At 35.1% G+C, this 16327-nt stretch overlaps 2 protein-coding genes across 3 annotated transcripts in view; one reads left to right on the plus strand and one right to left on the minus strand.

Annotated features, from left to right (window-relative positions):
- Window positions 1–247: 247 nt before the first annotated feature.
- LOC125660419 (profilin-1) lies at window positions 248–6273 on the plus strand. Its single transcript, XM_056149772.1, has 4 exons — window positions 248–573; window positions 1072–2972; window positions 5192–5369; window positions 5488–6273. The coding sequence occupies exons 2-4, from the start codon at window positions 2856–2858 to the stop codon at window positions 5589–5591; spliced, it is 399 nt and encodes a 132-aa protein (XP_056005747.1). The 5' UTR covers window positions 248–573; window positions 1072–2855; the 3' UTR covers window positions 5592–6273.
- Window positions 6274–8765: 2492 nt separating this feature from the next.
- The window catches only part of LOC125660418 (general transcription factor IIF subunit 2-like), a 41467-nt gene continuing 33905 nt past the window's right edge, over window positions 8766–16327 (minus strand). For both annotated transcript variants that reach the window (XM_048892243.2, XM_056149771.1), the window contains one exon: window positions 8766–9069. In XM_048892243.2, the coding sequence (XP_048748200.1) occupies window positions 8950–9069 (120 nt within the window). In that variant the 3' untranslated portion in view covers window positions 8766–8949. The remainder of the gene's footprint in view (window positions 9070–16327) is intronic.

A 16327-nucleotide genomic window follows, 5' to 3' on the forward strand; every position in this document is an offset into this window, starting at 1 on the left:
ATCTTTAAATGATAGATTAGAGATTTAATAAGCTTAGAGGCATATGATAAGTATGTTTTTGAATAATATGATTGTGTTATATAATGCTCTGAAAATAACATAAATGCCACCCTTGAAACGAATTAGAAAATACATTACTGAAATTAATATTACGTTCGTAGCCTGTCGTGTCCGAAAATGAAGAAAAAATATGATGCCTCTTAATATTTCATGACGAGAATTTATTTACCGTATCACGTGTTGTTTGCATATTTCATGTCGTTATTAACTCAGTAAATGAATACCAAGCCAATTGTGATTGTGTTACTTATTTTATTTTTCAAACGATTTTCATGGTTACTTTTGGAGTCCGATTCGTTACGAACATAAATCACCTGGTTGCTAGTACGATCGAGATTCACATGATGTATTTCGATTTCTATTCTATTACGTCACCGATGCTGAACTCCCTATGTGTAATTGAACTCGCCCACATATTTGCATTGTGGGATAGCGATGGCGGTAAATACAGTGTCCACAAAACGATGATTTCGTTACGAACATGATTCGTCGTTAACTGATGCAGAAAAATTCGTAAGTACTGTTTATTTTACGTTTATGCATACTAGAAAATACATAAATGAGTTATTTGCGACATATTCTTACTCATGTTTGTCAACTTCGAGAATTTTAACCCCGGGTTCTTGCCTGTTGGTCGACTTTACACTGAGACCGCAAGAGTTGTTTGTCGTGTCTGACGTAACGAACGTACGGAAACATTATTCTAAAAGTTTAAATTTGCATTTCTGACACTGAGGGTAATTTTTAGCCTATAGATGTTCGATTTAAAAAAAAGAAAACTGATTGGTTATTATGAATTATTTTAAGAAACTGTAAATTTTCTATGGATGATGTTCGTATTATGAATTTATAAACGGACACATGATACGGCGCTGTTTTGTTGTCTTTTTACGAACATAGTATTAATGATTCTGTTTCATCTAAACTTTTCAGAATCAATCAATGTAATCATTATCAAAGATGTTATTTTACACAATGAGAGTTGTTTCATAGATGCTCTCTCCTTTTCAGATCAAGGAAGTTTGTGGGGGTGAATACCTTCTCCAATTTATGCTGCGGAAAGGAGACAGATTATATTGGCCCCCTGTGGATGAATTCTCTTGGGAGCCATATGATAACATACATCGACTTTTGCCAATACCTGTTTTGTCCAATTAAGCAGTCTTCCTCTGGAAGACAATTATTTTAATTTTGAAACATTCACACTCGCTCATGCTATTCAAAATTCATATTGATGTTGCATTGAAATAAATGTTTTCCTTAGCGCTGAAAAAATTGTGTCTGTGTTACTTCCATAAGATGATAGTTTTGCGATGAATGTATCCTAAGAATCGTACTGCTAACTCAAAGTAACAGAGTCATAGCAGTAAAGATGTCTTCTTATGAAGGAAAAGATTGTGACTGTTTCTCTAATGATGTCTGTCATAATTTTATGGAATAAATCAAAGCCGAAAATTATGGAAGTAACGGCGTCTTAAATTCTTCAATCTGACTGCAAGGTCTGTAATAATAAATTTTGAAAAAAAAGTTTTTAATCACCTCTTCAGAAGATATCTTAAAGGTTGAATTACAGATTTACAATAAAAATACAGTTATTACTGCAGTATGTATTTTCATTCAGACACCATGTTACTTCCATAATTTTGTTAGTCATCTATATTCAAACTCATTTCAAATTAAATCCGTGCCATGGATTATCTTTTACTTGGTATTTTTATAAACTAGAAGATGTAGACTACTCAAAACCATAAACCAAATAAGAAATAAATTAATTTGAAATTTATTGGTGAAAGTAACACTTTGCATCCCAGCTCCAGAAACTTACTTAATTGCTTTATGTAAAAATATCAGTTTTTGACCTCTGATACCATTTTGCTTAATAAATTGTTTTGCGTCATTAATTGTCACGTCCAGGAATTAGAACTCGTGTATTAAAACGTTCCATTTCGTTCCGTGTGAGAAATATATATTGCATCGTGGAGAAGTAATAAAATTCAAATGCTTCTTTGACGACTACCAATCATGCGGCCTACATCATAAATCAAAATTATATACTAGTATATGTAACATGATACACAATCCCAGATTTAAAAAACTCTGTCCTGATTTCACAATGCAGTGTACCCCAGTACCCTAGATTAAAATACCCATTCAAATATTGTCAAAAATGCAAAAAATGTTAAATGTACAATTTTCAGGATTCATGAGACTTATTATGGAATTTGCATTCAAATCACCCAAATGTTCTGAGAGTTTATTCCTCAAGTGATCGTATTTTGTACAAAATAATAAGAAGTGTTTCTCATCCTCAACTTCATTCAAGCAGAATTTGCAAAGTTCAAATTAGGTCGTGGAATGAGAGGTTTACAGTATCTCCCAACCAAGTATGAAAGCAGCACTGTGCAATGTGTACCGGAGTGAACGAAAATATAAAGACTAGACAAAGTGCAACCACCACACATGTACATCAAATAGTTGTTATTTTTAGACACACATTGGTCTCCATAGATGATCATCGTTATCTGAGGTTGGAGCATTTAGAAGAAAAAAAAATAGTGCAAAAGAAATACAAATCGATTAGATAAAAGACGTTAAATTATAGCATTCTCAATCCTCAACCAGTGATTAATTCATTTAAACTTTGGCTGAGATAGGAAAAGGAACCTAAAAATCTCATCTTTTATAACTTCCTGTCTGCGCAATAATATATAAAGTGGCCTCACGCACACGACATTTCGTTTTCCTGGTTGTTAGTCGTCGAGAAGGGTGTATCCGAGACTGTATTTTCTTTTAAAATGAGTTGGGACGGATGGCTACCTTATATGCAGACTGATGGCTCAAACACGTGTTCTCACGAATGTGGAATTTTCGACACACAAGGCAACGCTTGGGCAAAAACATCGTGCTGTAGTGTAAGTACATGTAAGGCATGGTCAGTGTAGAAGACGCCCCCCAAATCCCATGGTGATTTTATGTTAAAAGGGGGTTGAAAACTATTAAACGTGTTTAGTGTTGAATTATTTTGTTGCTTTTTATTATTTAGGATTCGGTTACTTTCTGTCAATCAAAATAACACGAAGCGGAGAGTTTTAACCGGTAGATTAAAATATTTGCTAAGCGGATTCAAAGGGGGTGGTAATCCGGCATGAAATATGTGTCTTGCTTTTAAAGCGGGATATAATAAACGGCATCTTGGCCCCCTCCCCCTCAACAAATTATTTTGTCCAAAAAAAAAGAGCAAAAGCAGGGGTGTGAGGAAACCCGCTAATTGGCTCAATTTTCTCTGGGTTTGATTTAATGACAGAACTATGATATTTTTCCAGGTGGGATGAGGTGTTTTCCTTCCTTTTTGACCAGTTTTCCTTTGATTTGAGGAATTCAGTCACAGCTCTGCATAGGCATACTAACAATTGCTTATAATATCGAAGTTACATTTAAACATATACCGAGTTCGCACTTTTTCCTTATTTAACGACTGACCAGAATATTCCACGACTGAATTATTAATAAGAACTGATAGCGTATTATTGTAATTTACTCGGACCGAACATACGTCACTATCGGCTGACGGAGGCGGATGCGACAAAAGATGACACAAGTGCATCTTGTTTTTTCGTCTCTTGCACAAAGTTATTTTAAAAGTGAAATACTTATGCGTACATTAACTGCATTAACATTACATTAATCTATCGAGTCCATCGCTTAACAATGTTCGACTGTAACCTCCGAAATAAAGGGCAGAAACAAGTTCTAAACGGCGAAATGAGGCCGATAAATCATTTCCAGTGACTGGGGGTAGTGAAGATACGGGTGAACAGTACATATCGTGAAGTTTCACATTTTGAAATATGGGAGGCAAAATTCTATGTGATAGAAATATATTGATAATAAGTTCATCGCTTTGAAGCAATATAAACTGTAACTGACGGTAAATAATTAAAAAACAAACAAACCACAAAAACAATAAAAAAACCAAAAAAACCCCAAAAAAACCCCCGAGTTTTCGAGCGGAACGTTAAACTATATTATACAACCAACCAACCGTCAAATCAGCAGAAAATGTCGATTGTCTTCCTGTTCGTCGGCTCCGATGTGCATTAACCTAGTTAGGAAAATGCGGAAGAAAGGCATTCTGCAAGTGTCAGATTTATAAACAATATCCATTATGTCAATTTTATAGAAAATTCATTATACAAATGTCATTTGAGTGACACATTGGCGTAATTAGATCTACTTTCATACATTTACAATCTTTAAAGTCATCCATGACACGGTGTCAAACGAAATGTGTAAATTTCAGTCCCCAGGTCTCTGCAACCCGATCATCGTTCTCGTGCCCGAGTATACGACAAATTTTGTCCGAGGCTATAGCGGTTTAAACGAAACACTCATTGTAGGTAAGCTCATCAAGCAATATTTTTAATATTGCTTGATGAGCTTACCTACTTTTAAGTCTCCCAAACGAAGTTTGGATTTATTGTTTTTGCTCTGCCCATATTCTTCCGCTTCTTACTCGCGCCTAAAACTGTCCGACACCGTTCTCCGTAATCAGTTGATGAAAGTAATAGATATTCAAGGATATGATAGGTCAATGTATCCAGATGGGCAGAAATGTTTCTGTATAATCTGGTATAACTTTAGAACTGGGACTGATAGAAACATGGAATCTTCAGAAATGATAAGATCTACAAACTAGTATCTCCAGTGACCTTGACCTTTGACATTTATTTAAAAAAAACTTGCATAACTTTAGAACTGGGACTGATAAAGATATGGAATCATAAAAAATGACGAGAGGATGTTGAGACCTACAAACTAGGATCAAGGTCAAGTGACATCAGTTTTACTGAAAGAATAAGAAGGGGGATTTTTTGAAAAATTTCAAAATCAAAGCCTTCGTGATCTAGTCTCCTCTTGCTGAATTTTTAATCAGATCTTGGAAATTATATTAGTTATACAGATAAATATTAATTGGTGCATATTGGGTAGTTGAAAAATACCATCAGTTACAGCTGAGCTTGTATTGCTTTAAAGGATTGAAGAATGAAATAAGATGGTTATAAAACAAAGCAATGAATATTGTTATTAAGCAATAGCAAACAACCATTACATGTATTTTTCTTTTGTTTAGCCATCAACTACCAACTTTGCAGACCTAAATAAACTATTTGCAAAAGGAATGGACTGCGGCGTCACTAGCATAACTATAAACAACAAAAAATACTTTGTTTTACGAGCAGACCAAGAGGAAAAAACCATTGAAGGAAAATGTGGTCCTGGTGGATTTTGTGCAGCAAAGGGTGAAACTTGTAAGCTTGTATATGCCTTCTTTTTTTTTGTGCAACATGTAAAATTTTTCAAATTAAATTCATGAAGAGTAATTGTACAGGATTTGAATGTTTAGTGGGTTTTTTCTTCTCTTTGTAGTCGTCTGTGTAGGATTTTACAATGATGCGTCCGTACAACCAGGAAACAACAAGAAACAGGTGGAAAAATGCAGAGGAGAACTGGCCAAGGCTCTGGGCCAGTGAGTGACTCCATCACCAAGGCTGTTCATTCTGAGTTCTATATTGACATTTCAGTGGACTTATACATCTAACTGTTCACCTACTAGTCAATGCCTTGCCAAAACAATTACATTCATGGAAAAGATGTGAGCTTGTCATTTAAGATACTCATCACAGATTCTGGGAGGGGAAATTTTGTTTTCTGCATTTGTCAGTGAAAATTTGTGAATTTATTTTTTTTCTTTAAAAAACTTTTTAATTTTTTTTTTCATTTGTAAGAGATTTGTAGAAATTTTTAATTTTTTTTTTTAAAAATTTGATACAAGAGGGAAATTAAATTTTGATACAAGAGGAAAAGGGCTTTTGTATACGGGTAGTTCATTGTATTTTTGAGATTCCAGAAATTTAGTTTTTCTACCAAAGTTCACTGTCTTGCCTATAGTCATATACAATAAATTATCCTTTATAAACACAAGCAACTTATACCATTTATGTTCAGGTTTGACTCTAGCATTCCCGATTGAATAATGCTATTGAATATTGGGGAATTGAGATCTTCCAGACTGTTTAAAGTATTAGAGAGTCCATGTAGATTCTTAAAGAACCAATGATTCATTAGTTTAACCAATGTTTGTTTAACATTGGTATGGTAGTCATTCCATATATTTATATTTTCTCTTGGACAATAAATATCCTGTCTTTTTAATACTTTTTATTGTTTTTTTGGTAAGAATCTACAAACATTACTGAACATCGATTGTTCTGTGGACTCTGTGCAGGGCTTTCAACAAATTTAAAAGTAGGAGGCTGAAATGAAAAAGTAGAAGGCGATCCAATGCTTGGCGCCCTTACGGCCGGGGGGTCTGGGGTAAATGACGCAAAATCCTGCATTCTGCATTCTGTCGGTTTCCTGGCACTTAAATGCAGCTTTGAAATTGTCATTTTTTTGCCTGAAATTTTTACTTTTGCCATGAATTTATTGTTTCATATGTGAAATTTTCTGTTCATGCAAAGACTTAAAAAATTCAACATTGCAAAGTACTAATTTTGATGCAAAATGAAAAATAAAGTGCATCAAGATAACTACATGTAATTATTTTTTGCAATGCTGTATCAATTAATTTTTAAGTGTCTTTGCTTGAACAGAAACTTTCACTTTTATTTCTACATTTGTACTGAAAGTTTATAAGACTGAATTGTTTTGTAAGAAAGTTTCTACATGCAGAAAGTATTGTTGAAATGAACTAAACTGCATGTTTTGCTCACCCCAATATTTTTTTTAATAAAACCCAAACAATCTTTATTACAAATTAATACGTATATAACATTTAAATGACCTATAATTTTATTTTTCCACAAATTCAAGTTAACAGCTACAGATTTGTTGGTAACATAGCGAATTTGTGCTGAAAAATTCTACTTTCGTTTTTATTTAATACCACACGGGCATTTGCAAATTAAAAAGAATAGCAAGTCTGAAATCTTTCCTGATTAAATTCTGTTTTCGCTTTAAAATTGTTGATTGATATTATACTCGTGTCACTTTTACTTCTGGCCTTTTTAAACCGAAACTGAACAGGGTATTTGTTCTCTTCATTCCGTCAACATCATTGATTTTTACGTTCAGGACTTGTTGTTATCTTTCGGAACTTCTCGTCTGTGTTGTCACGAATTGGGTAAATCCGAGGCTTTCCGACTATTGCAATTGACGTATTATTTTCTACACCAACAGACGACCAATCAGGTGCCGGTATTTACCACAGGGGCTCGGTTGTCAGATATTGAAGTTTTGTAATATTTGTTCCCGAATAATAAATTGAAGTTTTGCATGATTTGTGTCCGAATAATAGATTATATAAATAAAATCCACCACCAAAATCCGCTTTTTTTGAGGTTTTAAAAAAGGTGTATCATGTGCATGTAGACATAAGCAGACGATAGGGAGAAGTCGTTGGATCTTTTTCCAACATAGATCTTGCCAGAAACCGGTAGGCAGAGAGTAGAAATTGTTAAAAACAAGCCGTGAATCGAGGGCCCCCCAGAAATCCAAGATGGCGAGTGTCGTCTCTTTACTTTTTTTAATGTACACATGATACACCTTTTTTAAAAGGGGGTATTTGTAGTTGCACTTGCTTTGATAGAATAATTTTTCACATTTACAAGGCACCGAGAGATTAGAACTTCAAATTGTGATTTTTGTCACAAGTTTGATGTATGCGACCTGAGCTTTATCGTTTTAGCTGATCGTTACACTAGCACAAATCTGTCCATCGTTACACACAGAACAGGAAAGTCAGTGAAAGTTTTTACACACAAAGATTTCTGTCATCCAGCCTGCAGTTGAACCTGTCACTCTAAAATATCACGTGATCAGTTTCTTCAAGAAAGGTGTATATCGTGTAATTTTGGTACAGTGTACCATGGAAGTGTTGTCTTTTTCATAGAAGGAAATTCACTAAAGATTTAATTTTTAGTAATTATATTTGCATAAAATGAAAGTCTGCCAAAATACAAAGTGCGAACATTTCAAAATCCTCTTCTTGGAGAAAAATCTGCTAAATGTCACCAAAATCACCAGATGCATGTATACAGTTTATGGTGTGCCCCAGTCTGCAACATAGCATTATATTGACTGATCAGTCAGCAACATGGGCATTATACTGACTGATCAGTCAGCAACAGGTCACAACATGGTATTATATGGACTGATCAATCAGCAACATGACATTATAATGACTGATCAGTCAGCAACAGGTTACAACATGGTATTATATGGACTGATCAATCAGCAACATAGCATTATATTGACTGATCAGTCAGCAACAGGTCACAACATGGTATTATATTGACTGATCAATCAGCAACATATGGCATTATATTGACTGATCAGTCAGCAACATATGGCATTATAATGACTGATCAGTCAGCAACAGGTCACAACATGGTATTATATTGACTGATCAATCAGCAACATATGGCATTATATTGACTGATCAGTCAGCAACATATGGCATTATATGGACTGATCAATCGATCGGCAACATATGGCATTACATTGACTGATCAGTCAGCAACAGGTCGCAACATGGATTATATTGACTGATCAGCGCAGGGTATAACACAATGATCATTTATACCAAAGTACTGACTTGCAGTAGTTTTGGCGAGGGCATACATCCACAAGAACGGAACAAAATGTTTCAGACTAAATTTATTTCAAAGCGACATATCACATGGCTGAGTTTTAAACTCATCGTTTTGATGACTTTGGACAGTTCATTTATTTAATGACACAAGGATTCCATTGTGAATCACTGACCATATTTGGTGGCAACCATTTCATGAAATCGTGACCTACAGGTCAAAAGTTGAGAGGTGAAGGTCATCCCGATGCCTGTTGTTCTTTATAGTGCCGATACTCTGGTTTTAACTCCCACATGTTGCGATGTGGTGCCTTCATGTTGTATGTGCAGATCTCCTTGAGAATTTCCTTTAAGTAAGTCTGAAATTCAGAACAACAATTGTTAACAAGACGGATGCAAATTAAACGACATTTTATGTACAGCGATACACCATGCAGTTAATTAATGCTGATTCAACTCTTGTCTGTTTTGTACAGCAATGATATTCATCTATGTATAATCAATTCAGATGTAATTTTTTTTGTTTTATCATTTTTCTTCATTTATATCGACATAACATAATTTAAATGACTTCACTTTCTTTAAGAACATAATAATTGAATTTGGTATATGCATGATGCAATGTACTTTATGATTAAACTCTCAGTAACATGCATTGTGGGAAATCTAAAATTCCATTTGCTAAAGTTAATCTACAGTAATGTAGAAGGTTTCCTCTGTGTATACACTGGTCAGCTCCCTGTACAACGGTCAGCTCCCACATCAATGAACCCTTCTCGTTCATTTCCATGCTGATGAGAAGCATTCATATTAGTTGTAGAACTAATGTTCATTAATCGTCGTAAAAAGTTTAAACCTAAAGGTAGTATAAATATTCTGAGTGGCCTTGAATTTTGCGTTCTAAACATGAAAGGTTGGAGTTATATGGGGTCAACTTGAAATAAACTGACCACTGTGATTTGAACATATAGAGTTCAAACTTAACAACAAACAGGAAATGAGTTAATGCCTTAACATGTCAATATCGGATAGATGACTATTGTCTAGATTGGACCCCTGTAATGTGTACTCTGGCGTGACTTCAACACTGACAGGGTAGTATACACAGGAGATAATGTGTCCACCTCTTATGCTCCAGTTTTCACAGCTTTAATTTTTTGTCACAAAGAACAGGCATCTGACATACACTTGTGAAATACTGCTTTCAGACTAAAACTAACAATACGTAACTCTATTGATAACTGAATGTGGGTTATTCAGGGTGCACAAACACTAGCAGAAACTCCAACCACTGTCAACATTATTTAGATTCAGTTATACAAAAGTTGGATATCATTGTATTTAAATGTTGTACATGTACTAGTATATTGTACAGGTGAGGTATGTTCATCAAGTATATTTTACCAGGGATGTGATTTTTTCTCTTCTGAGGAAATCCTCGAATTAAATGGCTCAAATTTTGAAAAAATGAAACCCTTTAACTCTGGATTTGATCTAAATTAAGTGATGAAAAAAGATATTTTTCGAGACAGGGCGAGGTGTTTTACTTCCTTTTTGATAAGATTTCCTCCGACTTTCTGAGGAATTTAGTCACATCCTTGTACACGTGAAGTATATCATACATAGAAGTTTTATAAAAGTATTATTATACACTTTCTTCTGACATTCCCAAACATCCCCTGATCAATTCCTGCATTCTGTCTGATCAATCCTCGTCTGATTAATCTAAAGCTTAGAAAAGGTGTGGTTTTTTATTTGAGATTTATATTGTTTAATGTCCCATTCAAGAATTTTTTATTCATATGGAGATGTCACCACTGCCAGTGAACGACTGCAAAATTTAGGCCTATGCTTGGCGCTTATGGCCTTTGAGCAGGGAGGGATCTTTTATTGTGCCACACCGGCTGTGACGAGGGACCTCAGTTTTTGCGGTCTCATCCGAAGGACCGTCCAATTTAGTTGCCTCTTACAACAAGCAAGGGGTACTGAGGTCCTACTCTAACCCAGATAGAAGAGGTGTGAAAAATTATCTTATTTATTGATCAACAATATTTCACTGCCAAAGAAGTAGGGACAGTTTCTACAGTCATCTGGCCCAGAAAATAGATGATTTCAGTGAGAGTCCCAAAATCTGGCATTCAAATAAGGAATATATTAGCAAATCAAAACTACATTTAATTTGATCCAAAAATGGTTTGTGTTGTATGACAAGAGCGTGACGCTGGCATAAAATTGCCAAAAATGAACAAATCAATGAAAATTTTCATAAATTCAGGGGGTTTTCCTTTCAGAAAACATACAGCCCATGCGTTGAGCATATTTATATTTAAACACATTTTTTATCTTGTCTTAATACACAATATATATTAATTTCATTTTGCTCGACGGATGGGCACACTTTTTCCTACGCAATAATGTGGATGAAATTTAACAGTTATCAAGCTCTTTTTGAAAAAAGGCGGGATAAACTCTTATTGATGAAGTAATAATGCTATAAAATAAGAAATAACTTTGATTCAAGTTGAGATAGTATACTTGGAATGTATTTAACTTATTCAAAACACAGATCAAGCTTGATCCAAGACGCATTTAAATCAGAGAATTTTTTGGGGCCATTTTTAGGTACACAATCGTACCTTGTTCTTTAAACTTTAGAGTGTATTGAAATTTGTTAGGATTTCAAAATTGTTATCACATAGTGATATTCAAGCATGAAAGGTGAGGATAACAAGCAGTGATCAATCTCATAACTCCTATAACCAATACAAAATAGAGAGTTGGGCAAACACCGACTGCTGGATATACCAGAGGTGGAATCACTGGTGCCTAAAATCAATATAACGACCACAGAATTTGCGAAATGCTGACTTTAAACAAGACTGTTGAAACTCCAGCACCATCAACTTGTTTTTCCGTAGCACAAGCATATATATATCGCCACGAAAAACTTTGATTTCCTATTGTGACCCCATCCTGGCAACATGGAACACAGATCTTGAAGTGACTGTCAAACTAATATGAATTGACATAAACTTGTTTCAGCATCCAATTCAAGATGGCTGTCTGCTCACTTTACTATGAATTTTGTTGAATATTACAAATCTTACAACTCATCTTCCACCAGATAATGAACAAGAGGGCCAATTGTGCCACACCGCTCACCTGAATGACCTTGGCCCTTCTGTTGTTCAGCTATTGTGATTTTTAAGATTAATCTTTATTTCCATGAAACATTTTAATCTTAACCTAATCCCAAAAGATCACATCATAACTGAAAATCAATTCACATAACAAAGAGTAGCCTCAACACCAATATGACTAACATGATCTTGCTGTTCTAGATAAAACCAAGGTCATAGATCATGGTTTGATATGAAAAACTTTGCCATAAGAAATGTATGCAAAACATGAATGCTCTATCTTACATAGTTGAGGAGATATTGAATAGGCCAGATTTTAATTAAAAATACGTAAAACTTCCAGGTCAAGATCACAAGGTCAAACACCAAAGTATGTCAAGGTCATAAAGAATCTATCAACAAAATATCAAAGCCCTACCATAAATAGTTCAAGAAATATTGAATATAAGTCAGGTTTTTTAAAAAGTAATACTTTCTTAAAAGTAGGTCAGACTCAAAGTTCAAGGTCAAAGGACAAATTATGAAATAAAAGCTCCTAATATAATGAATTTATATACATGATATGAAAGATCTACCTTAAATAGTTCAGGACTATGATGATGTTGTATGGGTAAGGCTTTTATCAAAAGTAAATCAAACTTTCAGGTAAAATTCACAAGATCACACACCATTGCATCACTGTGATGAAAGGTCTTGCCATAAAGAACACATACACAAATTATGAAAGCCCTCCCTTAAATGGTTCAAAAGATATTTTTAAAGATTTTTCCTATATATCAGCAAATGTAAAACTTTGATCTCCTATTGTGGCCCCACTCTACCCCTATGGGCCATGATTTTAACAAAGTTGAATCTGCACTATGTCAGAAAGCTGCTTATATATTCACATGCAAAACTTTGAAGCCCTATTGTGGCCCGATCCTACATGTACCTCTGGTGGCCATGATTTGAACAAACTTGAATCTGCACTATGTAAGTAAGCTTCCATGTAAATTTGAATTTTTCTGGTCCAGTGGTTCTTGAGAAGATTTTTAAATGACCCCACCCTATTTTTACAATTTTGTGATTATCTCCCCTTTTGAAGTGGGCATGGTGCTTCATTTGAAGAAACTTGGACCCCCTTCACTCAAGGATGATTTGTTCCAAGTTTGATTGAAATTGGGCTGCTGGTTCTAGAGAAGAAGATTTTTTTTTAAATTTGTCAGTGTATTTTCACTACTTCTCTATTATATCCCCTTGGAGGAAGGAGTTACCCCTCATTTGAACAAACTTAAATCCCCTTCACCCAAGGATGATTTGTGCCAAGTTTGATTTGGGCATGTGGTTCTGGAAAAGAAGATGAAAAAGTGAAAAGTTTACAACGATGCCATCGACACAAAACGGGTTTTGATCAGAAAGGCTCACTTGAGCCATTAATTGGCTAAGGTGAGCTAAACAGGATTTCTATCGGTCATTTGAAAGACCTGTAAAATGTTGTATTGACCAATTTGAAGTATGCTATGTCTGTATTGTTTTATCAATCGAATTCTAGGCTATTTCAGTTACATTTAAATGTTCCTTATCTATTACTGATTGTATTGATTGTTCTAAGCGACATTGTGCTTAGAAAGGTGAAGATAATGAACAGTGATCAATCTCATAACTCCCATAAGGAATACAAAATAGACAGTTGGACAAACACGGACCCCTGCATATATCAGAGGTGGGATCAGGTGCCTCAGGAGGAAAAAAGCATCCCCTGTGGACCGCCATGAGCCCTATATCTTGATCAGGTAGATGGAGTAATCCGTAGTCAGAATCGGTGTGTAAAGAACTGCCTAACAATTGGTATGAAACACGTTAAACAGCATTTAACCCAATGTCAGCTAGATTGTATTGGCAAACTAATGGTTGCGAAATGCTGACTTCAAGCAGGACTGTTGAAACGCATGTAACTTCAACTTGTTTGTCGGTAGCATGCCTCAGTTTAAAATCTGATTATACACAGAACAAGCTCTTGTGTATTGAATCAATTGAGAGGTTACAGGTGAAAAACAGTTACTGGGGAAAATATTGGCCCTTTAGGAAGGATAGTGTTAAATTATTATCTTTTTTTTTTTTTTGGTTTGATATATGAATGTCCTGTGAATTTTTCTCCCCCAGATTATGTTCTTGTAGTTAGGTAGTAGAGCAAATGTTGTAGAGTTGCATGGTAAAACAATCATGTTGTTCAGTTCTTGTATCTGCTATGAATGTACAGTGTATTGAGAAAAAGATCTATGTAAAAGTGAAAGATAAGTATGAATCATTAATGCATAATTCTTTTCAATAATTAATATTTGAAAAGTGCATATAGGTATTGATTACCAGTACTACAGGATAAGCGGATTAAAACATGAGTGAATTCAAGAGATGAAACGTCACATCATTTGCCGGAGTTGAACAATTCAAGAGTTGACATATTTTATGATTTGCAAGAGATGAACAATAAATGCAAGAGTTGACACAATCAACGATTTGCAATCAAGAGATGAACAATTTAAAAGATCACTATATTCTTTAGCTTGCAACAGTGTAATAATTCAAAGAGATGATACAATTCATGAAATAGTTTGAGCAGAACTTGTTTTAACTGCCTGTGTAGGCCTAGTTATTTTTTCATATATAAAATTTATAAAGGGTGGAAACAAATCGCTAGAAATTTCAAAAATCCTACCTGAGAACCCTGATGAGTACAGTAAGATTCAATTGTAAAAGCAACCTGTTTTCAGAATATTTATGAATATGGCGATAACTCAATCCATAGTTTTTGTTTTGCTATGACAGTTCAGGTGGTTATAATTTGAATTTAAAAGTAATACCCTAAGAATGAATGATGTCAAAACAAAACTTAAAGACTATATGCTAAAAATAATCAGACCAAAGGACAACAAAAATCCAAGGAAAAAGAAGGAAATAAAAAGAAGAGATTTCTGTTGAGAATCTATAACAGCTAACATTCACCAGGGGTCTGTAGAGAATGTGTAACAGAGGGGTCTGTAGAGAATGTGTAACAGCTAACATTCACCAGGGCTCAGTAGAGAATCTATAACAGCTAACATTCACCAGGGGTCTATAGAGAATCTGTAACAGCTAACATTCACCAGGGGTCTGTAGAGAATGTGTAACAGAGGGGTCTGTAGAGAATGTGTAACAGAGGGGTCTGTAGAGAATCTATAACAGCTAACATTCACCAGGGGTCTGTAGAGAATCTGTAACAGAGGGGTCTGTAGAGAATCTATAACTACAGCTAACATTCACCAGGGGTCAGTAGAGAATCTATAACAGCTAACATTCACCAGGGGTCTATAGAGAATCTGTAACAGCTAACATTCACCAGGGGTCTGTAGAGAATCTGTAACAGAGGGGTCTGTAGAGAATCTATAACTACAGCTAACATTCACCAGGGGTCTGTAGAGAATCTGTAACAGCTAACATTCACCAGGGGTTTGTAGAGAATGTGTAACAGAGGGGTCTGTAGAGAATCTGTAACAGCTAACATTCACCAGGGGTCTGTAGAGAATCTGTAACTGAGGGGTCTATAGAGAATGTGTAACAGCTAACATTCACCAAGGGTCTGTAGAGAATGTGTAACAGAGGGGTCTGTAGAGAATCTATAACAGCTAACATTCACCAGGGGTCTGTAGAGAATCTGTAACAGGGGGGTCTGTAGAGAATCTATAACAGCTAACATTCACCAGGGGTCAGTAGAGAATCTATAACAGCTAACATTCACCAGGGGTTCAATATATTTTTTTGATGGAAGCGGAGGAAGACAACGTGTAACAAATTCACTTGTTTGTTTTGTGCTCATAAAGAGGTCAATGAAAATTCACTGGGAGTGTAGACTCCAGGAGATATACCAAAAGTTTCCTCCCATGTGATTCATACGTTTCCTGCAATGATTCATTTCTTCCTCCTCAGGGTTAGCTTAACCATTTCTTAACCTTCAAGATCAATTAACACACGTATACATATTGAATGTTTACTTAATTGGGTGATATGATGGAGCAGGTTTTAAAGACATTGGTTCTTTTCTTTCTCAAATCTGTTTTTGCAAATCAGTCAAAAGGACTTCGAGCAATTTTTACATGCAAGGGCATTTTAGTTGCCATTATCAATATACTGTGAATTTGAAACTCTATGTATTTGATCGCTGTGTATGTGATAGTGAAGCTAAATGCTGAGCCAGGCTGTAATGCTTTTTTATGATCCCTGCAGATTTTGATCTATTTCCTGTTGTATAGTTTGATCTATTTCCCGTTATTTTTCTTTTTTTCACCTCAAGGCTTCAATTCTTCCCTTACAGCATAGGAATAAAACAGAATAGATATAATATAGTATATAGCACTCGCTCTGTGTCATTCATTTCCTCATTTCAGCGCTTTGTTTCCTGTCATGTGACCCAAACAATTTACAATATGCTGACATATTACATCCAAGGGTTTTTCTCAACTTG

This window comes from Ostrea edulis, chromosome 9, assembly GCF_947568905.1.
Source record: "Ostrea edulis chromosome 9, xbOstEdul1.1, whole genome shotgun sequence".
In the NCBI taxonomy this organism is placed as follows: Eukaryota; Metazoa; Mollusca; class Bivalvia; order Ostreida; family Ostreidae; genus Ostrea; species Ostrea edulis.

Bases quoted from the DNA above. Each gene is read 5' to 3' on its own strand.
- LOC125660419 (XM_056149772.1), top strand. From the start codon at position 2,856: ATGAGTTGGGACGGATGGCTACCTTATATGCAGACTGATGGCTCAAAC. The intron at 2,973-5,191 runs GTAAGTACATGT...TCTTTTGTTTAG, and splicing joins CAAAAACATCGTGCTGTAGT to CCATCAACTACCAACTTTGC. The intron at 5,370-5,487 runs GTAAGCTTGTAT...TTCTCTTTGTAG, and splicing joins TGCAGCAAAGGGTGAAACTT to TCGTCTGTGTAGGATTTTAC.